Source organism: Bos grunniens, chromosome 9, assembly GCF_055505025.1.
Source record: "Bos grunniens cultivar Pamir isolate PY7600 chromosome 9, Bosgru_T2T1.0, whole genome shotgun sequence".
Lineage (NCBI taxonomy): Eukaryota > Metazoa > Chordata > Mammalia > Artiodactyla > Bovidae > Bos > Bos grunniens.
In genome coordinates, this window is record NC_141173.1 from 64,840,272 (window position 1) to 64,859,301 (window position 19,030).

The 19,030-nt window shown below is 38.7% G+C and overlaps 1 protein-coding gene across 16 annotated transcripts in view; it reads left to right on the forward strand.

Moving 5' to 3' along the window:
• Positions 1 to 19,030, forward strand: part of SNX14 (sorting nexin 14) — an 84,230-nt gene that overhangs the window by 4,491 nt on the left and 60,709 nt on the right. For all 16 annotated transcript variants that reach the window (XR_015133174.1, XR_015133177.1, XR_015133176.1 and 13 more), the window contains exons 2-4: positions 13,866 to 13,986; positions 15,391 to 15,467; positions 15,547 to 15,625. Coding sequence is in view for 8 of the 16 variants with exons in the window: in XM_086317832.1 (XP_086173958.1) it covers positions 13,866 to 13,986; positions 15,391 to 15,467; positions 15,547 to 15,625 (277 nt within the window). In the remaining 8 variants the exon portion in view is untranslated. The remainder of the gene's footprint in view (positions 1 to 13,865; positions 13,987 to 15,390; positions 15,468 to 15,546; positions 15,626 to 19,030) is intronic.

The window sequence follows — 19,030 nt, forward strand, 5'->3', positions numbered from 1 at the left end:
GATATAAAACATCACCCTACTAGGCTCCATTGTCAGTAACATTCTCAGTTGTCATGTATCAGTTTTGTTGCTTTTTGAACTTTATATAAATGGAATCATATGGTCTTCTCTTATCTGGTTTCTTTTTCTCAACTCTCCTTTTGAGATTTATGTATATTATTGCATATATTGGTAGTTATTCTTTTTGTTATTATGTTGTTTTCCACTGAGACTATACCACACTTTGTCCATTCTGTTGAAAGGCATTTGCGTTGTTTATAATTTTTGGCTATTATGAATAATGCTGCTGTGAGTATTCTAATATATATTTCTTTTAATAGGCATATGTACTTATTTCTCTTGGGTGTATATGACCATAAATGAACATGGTTCGTTGTAGCATATATATTTGTTTAACTTAAGTAGATACTGCCAGTTTTCCAAGGTTATTATACCAATTTATACTATCGCCAAAAATGTTTTATAGTTTTGTCTAATATTGTTTATAGGTTTAATTTAGCCATTTTACTTAGTGTATAGTAGGAGGTCATTGTAGTTTCAATTTGTAGGGTCTGATTATAGCTCCATTTTACAAATGAGCAAACTGAAGCTAAGAGTTGTTCAGTAATTTTCTCATAGATAGTAAGTAGCAGAATGGGATTCTGATGATGATCATTCTGATTTAGAAGCCCAAGCTTTTAAAAATTACATTAAAAAGACATTATTAAGAAAAATTTATTAATAACTTTCTAAATAACATTGATTCATATAAACTGTAAGTGAAAGTCGCTCAGTTGTGTATGACTCTTTGCAACCGCATGGACTATACAGTCCATGGAATTCTCCAGGCCAGAATACTGGAGTGGGTAGCCTTTCCCTTCTCCAGGGGATCTTCCCAACCCAGGTCTCCCTCATTGCAGGCGGATTCTTTACCAGCTGAGCCACAAGGGAAGCCCAAGAATACTGGACTGGATAGCCTATCCTTTCTCCAGGGGATCTTCCTGACCCAGGAATCAAACTGGGGTCTCCTCCATTGCAGGTGTATTCTTTACCAACTGAGCTATGAGGGAAGCCCTAAACTGTAAAGAAGTCAGAAAATTGAAAGGTGTTCAGAATCACTCATAAATTTACCATTCAAAGATGACCACTGTTGTTAACATTCTAGTCACTTTCCCTGCAATTTACAATTTTATTTTATAAATTGTAGCCTTTTCTATATATGGAGCCACTTCTTAATATATTTTATTATTATTTTCTTTATTACTTTCTAAGTTACCACAATTGGCTTACATACACTTTAACAGTATTAAGACAGACTCTTCTAAAGTACTTTAGTGAACTCGTTTAATTATTAAAACAACCCTGTGAGTTAGGTATTATTATTATTACCCCTGTTTTATAGAGGACCAAACAATCGGAGAGATTAAGTAATTTGCATTTTATCATATCCAGGATTAGAACCCAGACACTACAATGTTTTTTATTCCAAACTTAATGGGTCTTTCACTCTGTGTTCTGTTTCTTTTGTCTATTTTTCTCTTTCTACAACAGTACTGAATTGTTTTTAAAATGACAGTATTGTAGTTTTGTAGTATGTTTTTTATATACAGTTGGGCTGTTGGTCAGAACATCTACGTATGGTTTCACGTGTGACTTTTTCCCCCAAATGGTGTTGGGTGACAAGGATGAGTATCCTGAGGAAGAGATTCCACTGGAAGCTGTACTTTTTTTATGACCTAACCCTGAAATTTAGGCAGTTAGGTAGCTTCACTTCTGCTGCATTCTTTTGATTAGGAGTGAGTTATTAAGGCCAGCCTCTATTCAAGGGGAAGGAAATTAGATTCCTGCTTTTGATGTGAGGAGTGCAAAGAATTTGCACAGTTTTATTTAATTTGTAAATTAATCTGTGTAGAATTGATGTTACTTAACTATATTTAATGGTTTCATCCATGAACATATCTTTCCACATTCATTCAGATCTGCTTTTATGGGCTTTTAATAGATTTTTTTCTTTTTTTCATTTAAAAACTTTATTATAAAGTTTTTTATTATAGAAAACTTGAATCACATACAAAATAAAAATAGAGTAGTACAATGGAACCTGTAAATACCTATCTCCTGGCTTCAAAAATGATCAGTTCAAAGCCAAGTATCACTCCTGTCCCTAATTATTTTGAAGGAAACGCCATGTGAGATGTTTTGTCTATAAACATTAAACATTTCAGTGCGTACGTACTCAGTCGTTTCAGTCATGTCCAACTCTCTGCTACCCTACAGACTAGAGACCTCCAGGCTCCTTTTTGTCCATAGGATTCTTCAGGCGAGAATACTGAATTGGGTTGCCATGCCCTTCTCCAGGGATTCTTCCAGACCCCAGGATCAGGCCTGCGACTCCTGTATCTCCTGCGTTGCAGGCAGGTTCTTTACCCACTGAACCACCTGGGAAGCCCAAACATTTCAGTGTGAGTGTTAGTCCTCAGTGTGTCCGACTCTTTGCGACCCAATGGATCATCGAACAAGCAAGAGAGTTCCAGGGAAACATCTATTTCTGCTTTATTGACTATGCCAAAGCCTTTGACTGTGTGGATCACGATAAACTGTGGAAAATTCTGAAAGAGATGGGAATACCAGACCACCTGACCTGCCTCTTGAGAAATTTGTATGCAGGTCAGGAAGCAACAGTTAGAACTGGACATGAAACAACAGACTGGTTCCAAATAGGAAAAAGAGTATGTCAAGGCCATATATTGTCACCCTGCTTATTTAACTTCTATGCAGAGTACGTCATGAGAAACGTTGGGCTGGAAGAAGCACAAGCTGAAATCAAGATTGCCAGGAGAAATATCAATAACCTCAGATATGCAGATGACACCACCCTTATGGCAGAAAGTGAAGAGGAACTAAAGAGCCTCTTGATGAAAGTGAAAGAGGAGAGTGAAAAAGTTGGCTTAAAGCTCAACATTCAGAAAACGAAGATTATGGCATCTGGTCCCATCACTTGGCAAATAGATGGGGAAACAGTGGAAACAGTGTCAGACTTTATTTTTTTGGGCTCCAAAATCACTGCAGATGGTGACTGCAGCCATGAAATTAAAAGACGCTTACTCGTTGGAAGGAAAGTTATGACCAACCTAGATAGAATATTTAAAAGCAGAGACATTACTTTGCCAACAAAGGTCCGTCTAGTCAAGGCTATGGTTTTTCCAGTGGTCATGTATGGATGTGAGAGTTGGACTGTGAAGAAAGCTGAGCACTGAAGAATTGATGCTTTTGAACTGTGGTGTTGGAGAAGACTCCTGAGAGTTTCTTGGACTGCAAGATCCAACCAGTCCGTTCTAAAGGAGATGAGCCGTGAGTGGTCTTTGGAAAGAATGATGCTAAAGCTGAAATTCCAATACTTTGGCCACCTCATGTGAAGAGTTGACTCATTGGAAAAGACTCTGATGCTGGGAGGGATTGGGGGCAGGAGGAGAAGGGGACGACAGAGGATGAGATGGCTGGATGGCATCACTGACTCAATGAACGTGAGTTTGAGTGAACTCTGGGAGTTGGTGATAGACAGGGAGGCCTGGCGTGCTGCGATTCATGTGGGGTTGCAAAGAGTTGGACATGACTGAGCGACTGAACTGAATTGGACTGTAACCCGCCAGGCTCTTCTGTCCATGGAATTCTCCAGTCAAGCACATTTGAGTGGGTTGCCATTTTCTCCTCCAGAGGATCTTCCTGACCAGGGATCAAACCCAGGTCTCCTGCATTGCAGGCAGATTCTTTACTGTCTGAGCCACCAGGGAAGCCCCCAAAGCTTCTTATTTAATGTGTGTGTTAGTAACTCAGTCAGTGGGTATCAAACATTTCAGTAGGTGTCTTTAACTGATAAGAGCTTTTTTTTTTTCCTTGGCTGTGCCATGCAGCTTGCAGGATCTTAGTTTTCAGGCCAGGGTTTGAACCCGGACCCCCGCAGTGCCCCAGAATCCTAACCAGTAGGCCACCAGTGACCTCCCAAGAGCTTTTGTTTTTCTACATAACCAGGATACCACTTCATTCTTTTTTTTAAGTTTTTTTTTTTTTTGGATGTGGACCATTTTTTAAGTCTTTATTTAATTTGTTACATTATTGCTCTGTTTGATGTTTTGCCTTTTTGGCCAGGAGGCATGTGGGATCTCAGTTCCCTGACCAGGGATTGATCCTATACCCACTGTGCTGGAAGGCAAGGTCTTAACCACTGGACCACCAGGGAAGCCCCCACAATACCATTTCACAATAAAAAAACTGTTAGCATCCTTAAAATATCTATTCATTGTTCAGATTTCCCTGAATCTGTTAGAACTTTATCCTCCAATATTTTATGATGAAAAGTTTTAAATATACAGCAGTGTTGAAATTTATAGTAAATGATCAATCATCATTAAAATTTTACTGTATTTTTATATGCTTTGTCATGAGCCTGTCTATCCATTACGCCAACCATAATGAATCTTATTTATAAACAGCCTTTTAGACTTATTCAAATAATACCCAAGTATGATCTTTTAATCTGAAAATTTCTTCCCTTTTTTTAACCTTGTAATTTATTTGTTGGGGAAACTGGCCATTTGTTCCATAGAGTTTTCCACAATTTGGCTTCTGCTGATTGCTTCCCTGCAGTGTTTTTGAATGTCCCTCTAGGTTCCCTGTAAACTAGTAATTAGGTTAAAAGTCATCATTGTTATGATTTTTTTTCTCCTTTAGTTCATGATGATTAAAAGATACTGAACTATTTAGAAAAATATGCCTTTCTTATAGTGTGTTATTCTTTATTTTATGATATACCGCTAGTTTTAATTAACTAGTATTTTACTGAGTATTTCATTTCTATATTCATGAATAAAATAGACCTAAGGATTTCCTTCTATTATCTTTATCAGGTTGGGGGATTAAAATTATATTAGTCCTTTTAAATTGGCAGCTTTTCCTCATTTTTTTCCTCCCTGAAAGCAGTCTGTATAAAGTAAGGATTATCTATTTCATGAAAGTTTGGTGAAATCATTTGGGCCAGGGGCCTTTTTTTTTAAAGCCAGGTCTCTGATTATATTTTAATTTCTCTAATAAATAGTTGGTCTATTCAGGTTATCTAGTTCTTAACATCCTAATTCTTAGCATTTTTTTTTCTAAAAATTTGTCATATTATTTATCCAGTTTATGACTATATGGAGAAGGAAATGGCAACCCACTCCAGTAGTCTTGCCTGGAAAATCCTATGGATGGAGGAGCCTGGCAGGCTACAGTCCATGGGGTCACAAAGAGTCGGACACGACTGGGCGACTTCCCTTTCCCTTCCCTTATGACTATATAGTTGTTTATAGTGGAGAAGGCAATGGCACCCCATTCCAGTACTCTTGCCTGGAAAATCCCATGGATGGAGGAACCTGGCTGGCTACAGTCCATGGGGTCACTAAGAGTCGTGCACGACTGAGCAACTTCCCTTTCACTTTTCACTTTCATGCATTGGAGAAGGAAATGGCAACCCACTCCAGTGTTCTTGCCTGGAGAATCTCATGGACGGCGGAGCCTGGTGGGCTGCTGTCTATGGGGTCGCACAGAGTCGGACACGACTGAAGGGACTTAGCAGCAGCAGCAGCAGTAATTGTTTATAGTCTCACTCTTCATTTCAGTTATAGCTGTGATTGCTTCTTTTTTTCATTCTGTGTTGTGTCAACTACAAGTTGGCTCTTGCTATGGGCACTTGCCATCTGTCTCTACAAGGATTAAATCATGCACTGCTTCAGCTGCTGACGTTCAACACCCCCTGAAAGAAGCTGAGGGTGGAGAGCAGAAATGAGGCACTCTTGCTGGGGGTGGTGTGGTGGGACTGGCAGCAGGGATCTTCAGATAGGTATTTTCAGGAGCCGATTTTATTAGCCTGATTCTTGTATCTCCTGATATCTAGAAAAACACTGGAATCCTTCATGGTGATGACTGTTCCTCGTGACTCGGGAAAGGTTCATGAGACTAGCAGAAACCTTTTGGAAGAATATGTGCTTCATTGCATGTATTCCCCCTTCACCAAAATCTCATATATACTGAGCTTCCCTCTTCCTTCTTTGGAGTAGTTTCTTAGAGCTGTTTCAGAGTGCTGTCTCCCACGCTGCAGTCCTCATTTTGCCCCAAATAAAATTTACAACTCTCATGTTGTGCATTTTTAAAAAGTCAACAGTTTTATATTTGTATCCTCTCTTTTTTTTTTCTCCCCGATCTGTTTTGCTAAAACTTTGTCTTTTCTAATTTTTGCTTTTGAGAATTTCCAAGCATACATAGAAAAAAGAGAGTACAAAGAACCCCTAAGCACTCATCACTCAGCTTCAACAGCCATTAGTATTTTAAAAAATCTGACCTTCCTCCTTTTAAAATAATTATTCTACACAAAACCATAACCTTACAAAATTAACAGTAATTTTTAAATGTCTTGTAATAGTCAGCTCATACTCAAATTTTCTTGATTATATAAACATTTATAATGCATTTGTTCTAATCAGAATCACAACTGGGTCTATTCATTTTATGTAGTCGCTGCATCTTTGAAGCTTTTGTAAGTATAATCTAGAACAAGAGTTGCCAAACTTGCTGTAAGTGTCAGTAAATATTTTAGACTTTTCGGGCTATATCAGGTCTCTCTGTCCCATATTCTTTTTTAAATGTAAAAATCTTAGCTTTGAGGACTATACCATAAGCCTTTGTCAACCCTAATCTAGAACATTCCTCCTCACCCGCTCTTTTTTTTTCCCTTTGCCATTGACTTGTTGAAGAAACTGGGTTATTTGTTCACACTTTGGATTTTGCTGATAGTCATCTGCACCTCTGTATTTCTTGTAGACAGGGAGTTAGAGTTATAGACTGTTAGATTTACATGTTTTTTTTTTAGGGGGGTCCACGTGTACTTCAGTGATGATGTGTACATTCTAATACATCACATCAAAAGGTAACTCCACATTAGGTCGAGTTGCCTCACTTTTTGTAGATTCAGGTGGTGACAGCTGCCCAACACATTTTCTCTTTGGTTTCACCATTTATTTACTCCCTTTAACTGTGTGGATCACAATAAACTGTGGAAAATTCTGAAAGAGATGGGAATACCAGACCACCTGATCTGCCTCTTGAGAAATTTGTATGCAGGTCAGGAAGCAACAGTTAGAACTGGACATGGAACAACAGACTGGTTCCAAATAGGAAAAGGAGTTCGTCAAGGCTGTATATTGTCACCCTGTTTATTTAACTTATATGCAGAGTACATCATGAGAAACACTGGACTGGAAGAAACACAAGCTGGAATCAAGATTGCCGGGAGAAATATCAATAACCTCAGATATGCAGATGACACCACCCTTATGGCAAAAGTGAAGAGGAACTCAAAAGCCTCTTGATGAAAGTGAAAGAGGAGAGTGAAAAAGTTGGCTTAAAGCTCAACATTCAGAAAACGACGATCATGGCATCTGGTCCCATCACTTCATGGGAAATAGATGGGGAAACAGTGGAAACAGTGTCAGACTTTATTTTTCTGGGCTCCAAAATCACTACAGATGGTGACTGCAGCCATGAAATTAAAAGACGCTTACTCGTTGGAAGGAAAGTTATGACCAACCTAGATAGCATATTCAAAAGCAGAGACATTACTTTGCCAACAAAGGTCCGTCTAGTCAAGGCTATGGTTTTTCCAGTGGTCATGTAGGGATGTGAGAGTTGGACTGTGAAGAAGGCTGAGCACCGAAGAATTGATGCTTTTGAACTGTGGTGTTGGAGAAGACTCTTGAGAGTCCCTTGGACTGCAAGGAGATCCCACCAGTCCATTCTGAAGATCAGCCCTGGGATTTCTTTGGAAGGAATGATGCTAAAGCTGAAACTCCAGTACTTTGGCCACCTCATGCGAAGAGTTGACTCATTGGAAAAGACTCTGATGCTGGGAGGGATTGAGGGCAAGAGGAGAAGGGGACGACAGAGGATGAGATGGCTGGATGGCATCACTGACTCGATGGACGTGAGTCTCAGTGAACTCCGGGAGTTGGTGATGAACAGGGAGGCCTGGCGTGCTGCGATTCGTGGGGTTGCAAAGAGTCGGCCACGACTGAGCAACTGATCTGATCTGATCTGAATCATTATAGGATGCAACATGGTGATTTGTTATTGTTTCATTCCTTCTGTATTTTTTAATTTAAATTCTCGTGTGTGTGTGTGTGTATGTGTGTGTGTTTGTAGAGTTGCTTTAATTTATCCTCTGTTAAGGTCTGTTTAGTTACAATGAAGTATAGCTCAAGCTGGAAAAGTAGAATAAATGCTTATACCTTTTTCTCTTAATTATCATTTTTTAAAGTAATTACTGGTGCCCTAGTAACCTCAAGTAGTATCCAGCCAGAGGTTTTAATTATTTTATTAATTTTTCTGAAGAACCAGTTTATGTCTTTTGTCATTGTCGTCTACTTGACTGATTTCTGTTCTTTAGCGTGTCCTTCCTTTTTACGTGTTTGGATTTGTATTTCCTCCCCCAACCTTCTGAATGCTTAGCTTGTTGGTTTTCAGTATTTGTCTCTGATTAATGCAGGATAACCTCAACACTATAGATAATTTGGGTCAGGTGATTCTTTGTTGTGGGGGGCTGTTCTGTACGTTGTAAGATATTTAGCAGAGCCTTGGCCTCAAGTCACTTGATGTAAATACCATACCATAAAAAATACCTCTCTTTTATCTTCCCACAGTTGTGACAGTGAAAAATGCCTCCATATATTGCCAAATTCCCCTGGCAGTGGGTGAGATCACCCTTGGTTTCGAACAGCAGGATTAATGTATTTAACACTAAAGATTTCCGTCTTAAATAACGCCTTTCAGTTACTGCTTGCCTTACCGTGATGTGCATACTGCATGCGGTGTTTATTGTCACTCAGTCTAAGTGCAGGTCTGCAGTTCCTAATCCATAATTCAGAAATCAAAAAGAAATAACTTGTCCTCTAGATTTGATACACCAGTTACATTTGATAACAAATCCTGACCTGAACAGACTTGAGACTTGTTTATAGTATTTATTTATGACTTATTTATTTATGGTTTATACATTTTTCTGTGGAAATACTAATATCTGATTATGGAGTACTATGTCAGACCTCATACTATTTATGTTATTATAACATGATGTATTATGCTATATAATGTATGTTGTTTATGAAATATGTACTATGTAAGTGTTGAAGGATTCTAAAAATTGTGACTTCGGAGTCATATCTTTCTGGTTCAGAATGATTTTCAGTAAGTGTCTGTGGACACGGATTTCATAATTTCCTCTGTGAATACCTCTGTAACCCATTGAGTTAGTTTCTAGACTTAAGGTTTTTTAAAAGCTTGATGTCAAGTGTGCTATTTATTGGTTGGAGTGAAGCTTTGTATAAAACTTTGTATAAAGGAGTGGGAAGCATAAGAGCAGAAAAGTGAGTTGGGGCCAGGTTGACAGGGACCACAGAGGTTTAGAGGGTTTGTGTTTCCTTCTGCAGGCAGGTTAATCCGTAGCAGGTCTTTGGGTTAACAGTAACCATGCTTATGTGAGAACTTTTAGTGATAGGTTTGTGGTGGATGTTTGTCAAGTGCAGAATTGCCCCGGGGGCGTAGAGACCAGTTTCCTGTAGTTGAGTGGTGCAGCCTTTGTCTCACAGCATTTGCACTTACTGTTCACTGTCTGTAATATGTGAGCACCTGTAATCATCATCTTCACCTTTTCTTACTACTTGGTGCTTTATTCTTCGATTCTGAAATCCCCAATCTTCACAATATCTTCTGTAGCCCGTTCTATTTCATGTTGCACCTGGGGCAGTTGTCCCCAGTCAAAGAACTGGGCTGGATGTGGCACTCACTTGTGTGCTTCCCTTCTCTTTAGTTCTAAAAATTTTAATTGGAGGATAATTGCTTTACAATGTTGTGTTGGTTTCTGCCATACAATAACAGAGTCAGCCACAAGTATACATATGTCCCTTCCCTCTTGAACCTCCCTCCTACCTACCCCTCTATCTAGGTTGTTGCAGAGTACTGTGTTTGAGCTCCCTGTGTTACACCGCAGCTTTCAACTAGCTGTCTGTTTTACATATCGCAATGGACATGTTTCAGCGTTGCTTTCTCAGTTCGCCCCACCCTCTCCTCCCGCCGTGTCCACAAGTCTGTCCTCTGTGTCTGCGTCTCTGTTCCTGCCTTGCAAATAGCTTCATTAGTACCATATTTCTGGATTCCATATACATGTGTTGATATACAATACTTGTCTTTCTCTTTCTAACTTCACTCTGTATAACAGGCTCTAGGTTCATCCACTTCCCTTCTCTTCAAGATTCTGTTTCTGTCGTGCTTGTTATCCAATGCCTAGAAACAGTTGCTGTGTATGATTTGTCCAGTTTTCTAGTTGTTTATGGTGGGAAGACCAGTTATTCTGTTGAGGAAGTAGAAATCTCTCACTCCTTTGGAACTTCTGCCATCTGTCTTTTCTTATTGATATTAGTCTCTTGCACTATAAGCTTCTAGTTTATAGACTTTTTCCATTTTAAATGTTGTGATTCTGGGTAACTTTAGTGTTTGTGCAAGTAACCCATCAAATACTGTAGTTTATCTTGAGGTCACTCTTCTATAGTCTCCCACTTGGATCACCTTTTGGTGGCCTGTGTTATCACCAGAGACTGTTCTTCCTGTGAAATCTTAAAAATTAAGCCTCCCACTTGCTGACCTGTGGCTACGTCTCTTATTCCGTCAGTCACACGGTACCTGCTTTTCTCTGCTTTCCTCCTATCCATTGTCCCTCTTCTGTTATCACTTACTTTCATCTGTGGTTTAGAGTCAGTCTAGCTTAGATTCCAGGCCCATCACTTTAGCGAGTCTACTGCCAGCATCCTTGACTCTCTTTGCTTGCATGTCACTCACTGAACAAAATCCAAACCTTGGATCAGTGATGCTGGTTTGTTTTATTAAGTGTTTATATCCCAGTTACTGAATGCTGCTAGAGAAAATCACACACCTGTAAACTTAACTCTTCAGCCTTAGTACTGCCCAGCAGTTCCTGAGGATACCTTTCTCTTTACTTCTCTCCAGCTGCTGCTTCAGAACTTCCCCAGTCTTCTAGAACTCCCAATCATGCCACCTTTGCCTTTTCCTCTCAAGCAGCACCTGTTTCACTTAAAGGCCATCATAATGGCTTTGAATTCTTTTTATCTAATCTGTAGATTTAACTCCATTCTCATCAACCCTTTCTTTTTCTCTGGTATTGAAGAGGAGATATCACTTTCTTTTATAATTATTTTTTTGGCTCTGAATCCCAACTACTCCTATATTCTCTGCTGCTGCTGCTAAGTCGCTTCAATCGTGTCCGACTCTGTGTGACCCCATATATTCTCTAGGGGAAAATAATTCTGTGTTATCTTTTCTCTCCTACCTCATTTTCTTTTTTCTCTTTCTCTCCTATTAATGTTGAAATGTGATCCGATTTTACTAAACACCTTTCCTAATTGTCTTTCTCCAGCTGACACCTTAGCTCTTTTATTTATTTATTGTTCTTCTTTCCTTTGAAAAGAGAATTATCCACATTTCTTGATTCCACTTCCCCACCAGTCTTCAATCCATTACATCCTACTAAAATTGATTTGCCTAGTTCATCAGTATCTCTCTTGTTGCTGAAACCAATGGACACTTCTCAGTCTCTTTTACTTTATTTTACCAATATTTGATTATGTTTAACTACTTCATTCTTGTTGAAATATTTTCTTCATTTCTTCTTTTTTTTAAATCTTGACAGCCTTTATGATTTGACCCCTGTTTTTCTTCTCAACTCTCCTAATTCCTAGATTCCTTTATAGATTTCTCTGCTTCTGCTTATTTCTTAAATATGTCACGTATTCTTCATTTTTCAGTTTGCAGCTTGTCTCTGGTCATGACATTCATTCCCATGACTTCAGTGATCTTTATGCTGGTAATTCCCAAACCTTTATCCTTGGCCCATATTCTCTGCAGAGATTTAAACTACCCAAAACCTGGCTGGTTATGGAATATTTCTGCTTGGTACATCTTGAAAGTGAAAGTGAAACTCACTCAGTCGTGTCCAACTCATTTCTACTTGGTGCGTCTTGAGAAACCTGAAAGTCAACATGTCCAAAAGGAACTGATTTTTTATTTCTCTCTTCTCCTTATATCTAATCAACTACTTAGTCCTCTTTTTTACTTTGTTTTTTTGAGGGAATTCCCTGGTGGTCCAGTGACTAGGATTCTGAGCTCTCATTGTGGAGGCCCTGGATTTGATCCCTGATTCTCCCTGGTTGGAGAACTAAAATCCCTTAAGCTGTGCAGAGAGGCCAAAAACAAACAAAAAAAATGAGGTGTCTTTTGGTCGAGCCATTTGGCTTGCAGGATCTTAGTTCCCCAACCAGGAATCAAACTCCTGCTCCCTGTAGTGAAAGTGTGGAGAACCACTGGACCACCAGGGAATTCCCCTACTTAGTCCTCTTAATTCTTCCTGGGTGTCTCAAAACAGTCAGCTTCTTTTTATCTCTAAGTCTCTACAGGCCATCCATAAATTCTCCTAGATTAACTGCTTCAGCAGCTTTCTAATTAGCTTGCTTGTTTCCAGTTTAGACCATGCTCCATATTGCTGCCAGAGTAGTTTTCTGATTATACAGTCTGATGATAGTGCTTTCCTTCTTAAAACTCTTAAAAATTCTTAAAATCTTCTTAAGTTGTTCATTGTCTCCTGGGTATTACCCAGGACTCTGGATGGTAGATGAAAGAAACTCATATCACTCTAGGTTTGGCAGAGAGGGGAATCACTGGATGCTTATGTAAGTGCAGAAAGAACTGGCGAGTAGCCAGGCCTCAGAAACTTTGAAATACTTTTTGCATCTCCCTGATTGTCCCCCTTCTCTCTGGTTTGGCTTCATTCTCTTACTATGTAGTGATTTGTGAACTGAAGAACTAGCACCAAAGTTTTAACTTTGTGTCCTTACTCACGGTTAGAGTTGTTGAGGGGCTGCGTTGTTGAGGGGCTGGTGCTTGGCAAAATTATGGTAACTGAAAACTGTGCAATGTGAGGACAGACTGTATTGCGACACCGTAACGTGACTTATTACATGACACTAGGTCGTATGGCTATGGCTTGTTTTTTTAGGCTCATCTCAAGGCCACGTCTTCCTTGGAGCCGTGCACAGATCTTACTTAGCTCACGTTGTTCTCTCAAGTTTGAATTCCCCTCATTCCTCTACCCTGTCCCCTTGTGTCGCTTTTCTCCTACTCATTCTTTAAGTTTTCCCAGAGACACAGCTTTCTCTGCAAAAAGCTTTTCTTTTTAAATTTGGGTATTCTGCCTTGGGTGCTCTCATATCATGCGTACTTTCTCTGTCATAGTATAGAACACATCATCACACTGTGTTGTATTCATTTCCTTACCTGCTACACCTAAGGGATAGTGTTTCCTATGCAAATAGACACAGTGCTGTTCCTTACTATATCCCCAGAACCTAGTACTGTGTAGGACTAAATGGGTACTCAGTACAATTTTTGTTTTGATTTAATGCAAAATAATCAGAATTTTGGTGGGGTATGAATACTACACTATCATTAGAAGATATTCTGGAAAAATGTAGTATTGGCTAGTTAAACATGACAGCCTAGGTGCCAAGTTATGAAATATTGTGGATTTATACGTCTTTATACTTTAAATGAAATATACCTTTGATAGCAAACATTCTAATATTCTTATAGTTAATAAGTATATTACAGAAAACATGACTTGAGGAATTGCATCAGCCTGATACTGTAGATGCTTAATTAAATACTCATTAAATCAAGGAAGCACAAATTAGTTTTATATGCGTTTTTGGTTCTAATAATTGTCTTTATTTATTTCTAAGGTATCTTCATGTTTTAATGATCTTCTGGTCGTTTGTTGCTGGAGTTGTCACATTTTACTGCTCATTGGGACCTGATTCTCTGTTACCAAATATATTCTTCATGATAAAATACAAACCTAAGGTAAAATTTATGTGTTCTTATTTTTAAGAGAGTCAGTATATATGATTCTATGCTGTTCGATATTCTTCTTGAAAGCATGTTAAAGCAGTGATTTCTAAAATATCTGTCTGCTATAATTTAATAATGAAAGACATCAGAACATTTTCAAAGTGAAATTTGCATATGTATATATTTTTAAAGTGTACAGTTCTCCCAGGAGGAGTTAGAAAGAGAAAATTAAAAATTCTCAGAAAATTGGGTCCATAATTTTAGTGTCCTCTAACTTCACATTAACTTTGAGGACAGTAAATAAGAGGTTCCCAAAGTTGCTTATACAGTAGAATCACTTAAGGAATCTTTAAAAAAAATACAGGTTCCTGGGCTCTACCCCCGGAATTTGATTGAATAGTTCTGGGCTGCTGCTAAGTTGCTTCAGTCGTGTCCGACTCTGTGCGACCCCATAGACGGCAGCCCACCAGGCTCCCCCGTCTCTGGGATTCTCCAGGCAAGAATACTGGAGTGGGTTGCCATTTTCTTCTCCAATGTGTGAAAGTGAAAAGTGAAAGTGAAATCGCTCAGTCGTGCCCGACTCTTAGTGACCCCGTGGACTGCAGCCTACCAGGCTCCTCCATCCATGGGATTTTCCAGGCAAGAGTACTGGAGTGGGGTGCCATTGCCTTCTCCGAGTTCTGGGCTAGGACCTTGTAATTAGTACTTGTTGAAAGCTTTCCAGGTGATTCTGAGGCACAAATGCAACTCGGGAACTCGTTGTTCCACGGATGTCTGTTTGCTTCATAGAAACAAATAATCAGGCAGTTTGCTTAACCAAAATAGTTTGTTTTGTATATCTGAACTTTGATGAAGGTGGTACTGTATTGAGTCTGTCTCTGGTAGGTAAAGTCCCAAGAGTGTAGATCAGGGTTGAGTGGGATATCTTGAAGTCTTCAAGTAGCTGCAGTCCCTCATCTCAGGTTGATTGATATTTCTGCTCAGAGGAAACACAGCTGTAAGTGGTGCCCCGTATTTGGTCAGGAAACTTACTAGTTATAGCATATGTTCTCCTTCATTGATTAAAGGTTTGGAGAAATAGAAAATAGTTTTTTCTTATACTTTTGCAGCAGAGTATCATTTTCAAATATAGATTGAATTTTTTTTTTAATAAGTGAGCATAGCAGTTGACTTTAATTTTAAGCTTGGGAATTCGGCTTAAAAAGCATTTCATTTGGTATTTTTCTCCTATTGGCAGTTTGGTATAGCAAGAATTATTTATTGTAAAGAATAGTTTCAGTGTTAAAGCAGACAGTAATAAAAAAAAATCATGTCCTTTGAATTCATACACTGATTAACAAATTTTTGAAAAGTTGATTCTCTTTAGTAAATATGATGTGTAATGTAAAGACAAATCTCCCCACTTCCCTTTTTTAGCAATTAGGACTTCAGGAATTGTTTCCTCAAGGTCGTAGCTGTGCTGTTTGTGGTAAGGTGAAATGTAAGCGACATAGGTAAGTTAAACACTTAATTTGTTGATCCTTTCCATTAAGTTTTGGGTTTCAAGCAATTTAACTGTATGATTTTCTTTAGGCCTTCCTTGCTACTTGAGAACTACCAGCCATGGCTAGACCTGAAAATTTCTTCTAAGGTTGATGCGTCTCTTTCAGAGGTAACTGATTTAATTAATATTGCTGTGTATACCCAAGCAAAAAATGTTAAATACTTACGGGAAAGGGAATCATGGAGCATTTTAATAAATGCCACCTAATTGAGTCTTGGTTAGATAGTTGATTGTTACACAACTTGAATTGTAGGCCATAAGTGTTTTTTGATTCCATATCTAATAAAAATGGACATTTTAGCCAAAGAAAATGGTTTTACCTAGTTACTGTTTATCTCTTTAAGAAATAGTCATTTTTTATAATATGGCAGTAGAAATAACCAGAATAGAACAGAGAACAGGATACATTTCACTGTTTCTGCATAATATAGGAATAGGAAGTATGATCTCTTGTCTTTGTGGCAGTCACATTTTATATGTATCTTTTTGGTAACATACCATGTTTTAGTTATTTCTTTGAGAGACTTGTTTTCTCCATCCATCTGAGAAAGCTGTCAAGTTCTTGAAGGCAGGGAATGGATCTCATTTGTCCCCAACACCAAGTGCAGGGGCCAGATGTATTGCTGGTATCTGATAGATACTTACTGAATTAAACTAAATGCCGATTAGTTGAAGAGTAGCATTAAACATCTGAATCCTGCGTAATTGTCACTTTCTCCACTTTGAATCCTTCCCTGGCGACTCTTGCGACCCCATGGACTGTAGCCTGACAGGCTCCTCTGTCTATAGGATTCTCCAGGCAAGAATACTGGAGTGGGTTGCCATTTCCTTCTCCAAAGTATGCTGCATAAATGCTAAATTATTGGCATTTTCCTTTTTCCATTTCTTCTCTAAGCTCTTTTTCATCCTCCAGATTCCTGGATTGAAGACTGTGCTTTCCAATATGGTAGCAACTAGCTACATGTGGCTGTTAATAAATACTTGAAATATATTAGTCCTAATTGAGATGTGCTCTATATGTAAAATATGTACTGGGTTTTGAGAACTTCTTAAGGAAAAAGAAATGTAAAATATCCTATTATATATTTTACATTGATTATATGTTAAAATGGTAATATTTTGGGTATATTGGGTTAAATAAGATAGATCATAAAATTAACTTCACCTATTTTTATTTTTCTTTAAATGTAGTTAATAGAAAATTTGAAATTATATATGTGGCTGACATATTTCTATTTGAGAGTGCTGATTTGAGGTCTTTTGAAGACAAGACTTCTAGGGGAATAGTGATTGTAGTCGTTTGACACTTTATTTCTTTGTAAAAACTTTGACACTTTATTTCTTACGTAATTTTTTGACCTAGTGCCTGGCACTTATTGGTGTTGAGTAAATATTAGCTCTAATATTTAAAAACCATTTTCTGAGGTCTTGCTATAGACAGGAATTAGACTACATCCCAGGAATAAAAAGAAATAAAATATGCTTCTTTTCTTCTGGGAGCTTTGGTCTAGGAGGGGAGGTAGGCATATAAACAGACATGCACAGTGGAATGTAATGCAGTCAGTTCTGGAAGAAACATACAAGGTATGTCACTAGTACAGAGGAAGAAGTGCAGAACTGTAGAGAGGGGCAGTCAGAAAGTATGACTACATGTTTGCAAGCCTGATAGTGAAAGGGAAAGGGTGTTCCAGGGTGTTAAAAGAGTTTTTGGAAGGAAAGAGAGGCTTTGAAACTGGGTGGACAGTTCCGTAAGCTGGAGGGTGAAATATGAAGGAGAATGTGGGCAACGAAGAGACCATACTCTAGTAGCTAGTGTTTATCAGTCACTTACTATATAGCTTCCCCTGGTGGTTCAGATGGTAAAGAATCTGCCTGCAGTGCAGGAGACCCAGGTTCGATCCCTGGGTAGGGAAGATCCCCTGGAGCAGAAAATGGCAACCTACTCCAGTATTCTTGCCTGAAGAATTCCATGGACAGGGGACCCTGGCAGGCTACAGTCCATGGAGTCGCAGAGTCTGACACGACTGAGCAATTAACACTTTCGATACTTACTATATAGTAGATATTGTGCTAATCACTGTACTTGTATTCATGTAACCTATGAAGTAGGTGCTATTTTTGATGGTTTTACCAAACCTAGGGTTTAGAGCATTTTAATAATTTTCTCAAGTATCATAGCTGGCTGGTAGCAGAACTCAATCTAAAATGCAGGACTGCTTTAGTTCATAACCAATTTTTATATGGCCCTTTGGAAATCAGATCATCAAAAGACTTAAAAGGCAATGCTGAAGATGTTTAATTGATCATAGATGTCGGTGATTTTCAAATTGTGTAACTGTAGTTTCCAGATGTGACTCACAGAATGTTCAGTTCGGTTCAGTTCAGTTACTTAGTCTTGTCTGACTCTTTGTGACCCCATGGCTTTGTGACGCCATAGACTGCAGCATGCCAGACTTCCCTGTCCATCACCAACTCTCAGAGCTTGCTCAAACCCATGTCCGTCGAGTTGGTGATGCCATCCAACCATCTTGTCTTCTGTTGTCCCCTTCTCTTCCTGCCTTCAGTCTTTCCCAGCATCAGGGTCTTTTCCATTGAGTCAGTTCTTCACATCAGGTGGCCAAAGTAATTGAGTTTCAGCTTCAGCATGAGTCCTTCCAATGAATGTTCAGGACTGATTTCCTTTAGGATGGACTAGTTGAATCTCCTTGCAGTCCAAGGGATTCTCAAGAGTCTTCTCCAACACCACAGTTCAAAAGCATCAATTCTCTACAGGATGTAGTGGGAGGTGAAAAGGAAGTAGAAGGTCATAGCTGCTGGCATGTAGCTTTCTCTTGCCTTTTCAGAATCAGTGCAGCTCCACCTTTCTTACTTTGATTTGTGGTTTGTTATATTGACGGTTTCATGCAGGTGAGTGATGTGGTCAAATGCATATTTTAGATCACTTTGGCAATTTTATGGAGAATGGAAGGGAGCTAACTTGGAAGGAGGGAGACTGATTTAGAGGCTATATATAGGGGTGAGAAGAGGTAGAAAAGAGCTACCTAGATGTAAAATCAGTAGGACTTCCGGTTGGATTTGGGGAATCATGTAAGATGAAATGTTTAATGGTAAGCTTTCCAGTCTCCTCCTGTGTCCTAATCCTGTCTCTGTGTATCTTATTTTTCCAGCTGATATCACTGATGATTAGTTTTTGTAATAAAAAATCCAAATCTTGTTGCCTGAGTATGTAGAGAGTCCACAGTTTGCATTACTGGGCCAGAGAAGATATATAGTCAGATTAGATATGTTGTTTCATTACCTCCCTAGTGCTTTTTAAAATTAATGCCCACTGCTGCAAGTCCTTTTAAAAATTATACTGTTCCACCCAGCCTCAAGAAATGGAAGGTTTAACACCAAGGATTTCTTTTGTTTTGTAACTTTTTTAGATATAACTTAAAGTTTTCACAAAGCTGAGCATATTCATATACCGGCACTCAGATCAAGAAACAAAAACATCATTAGACCCAGAAGTCC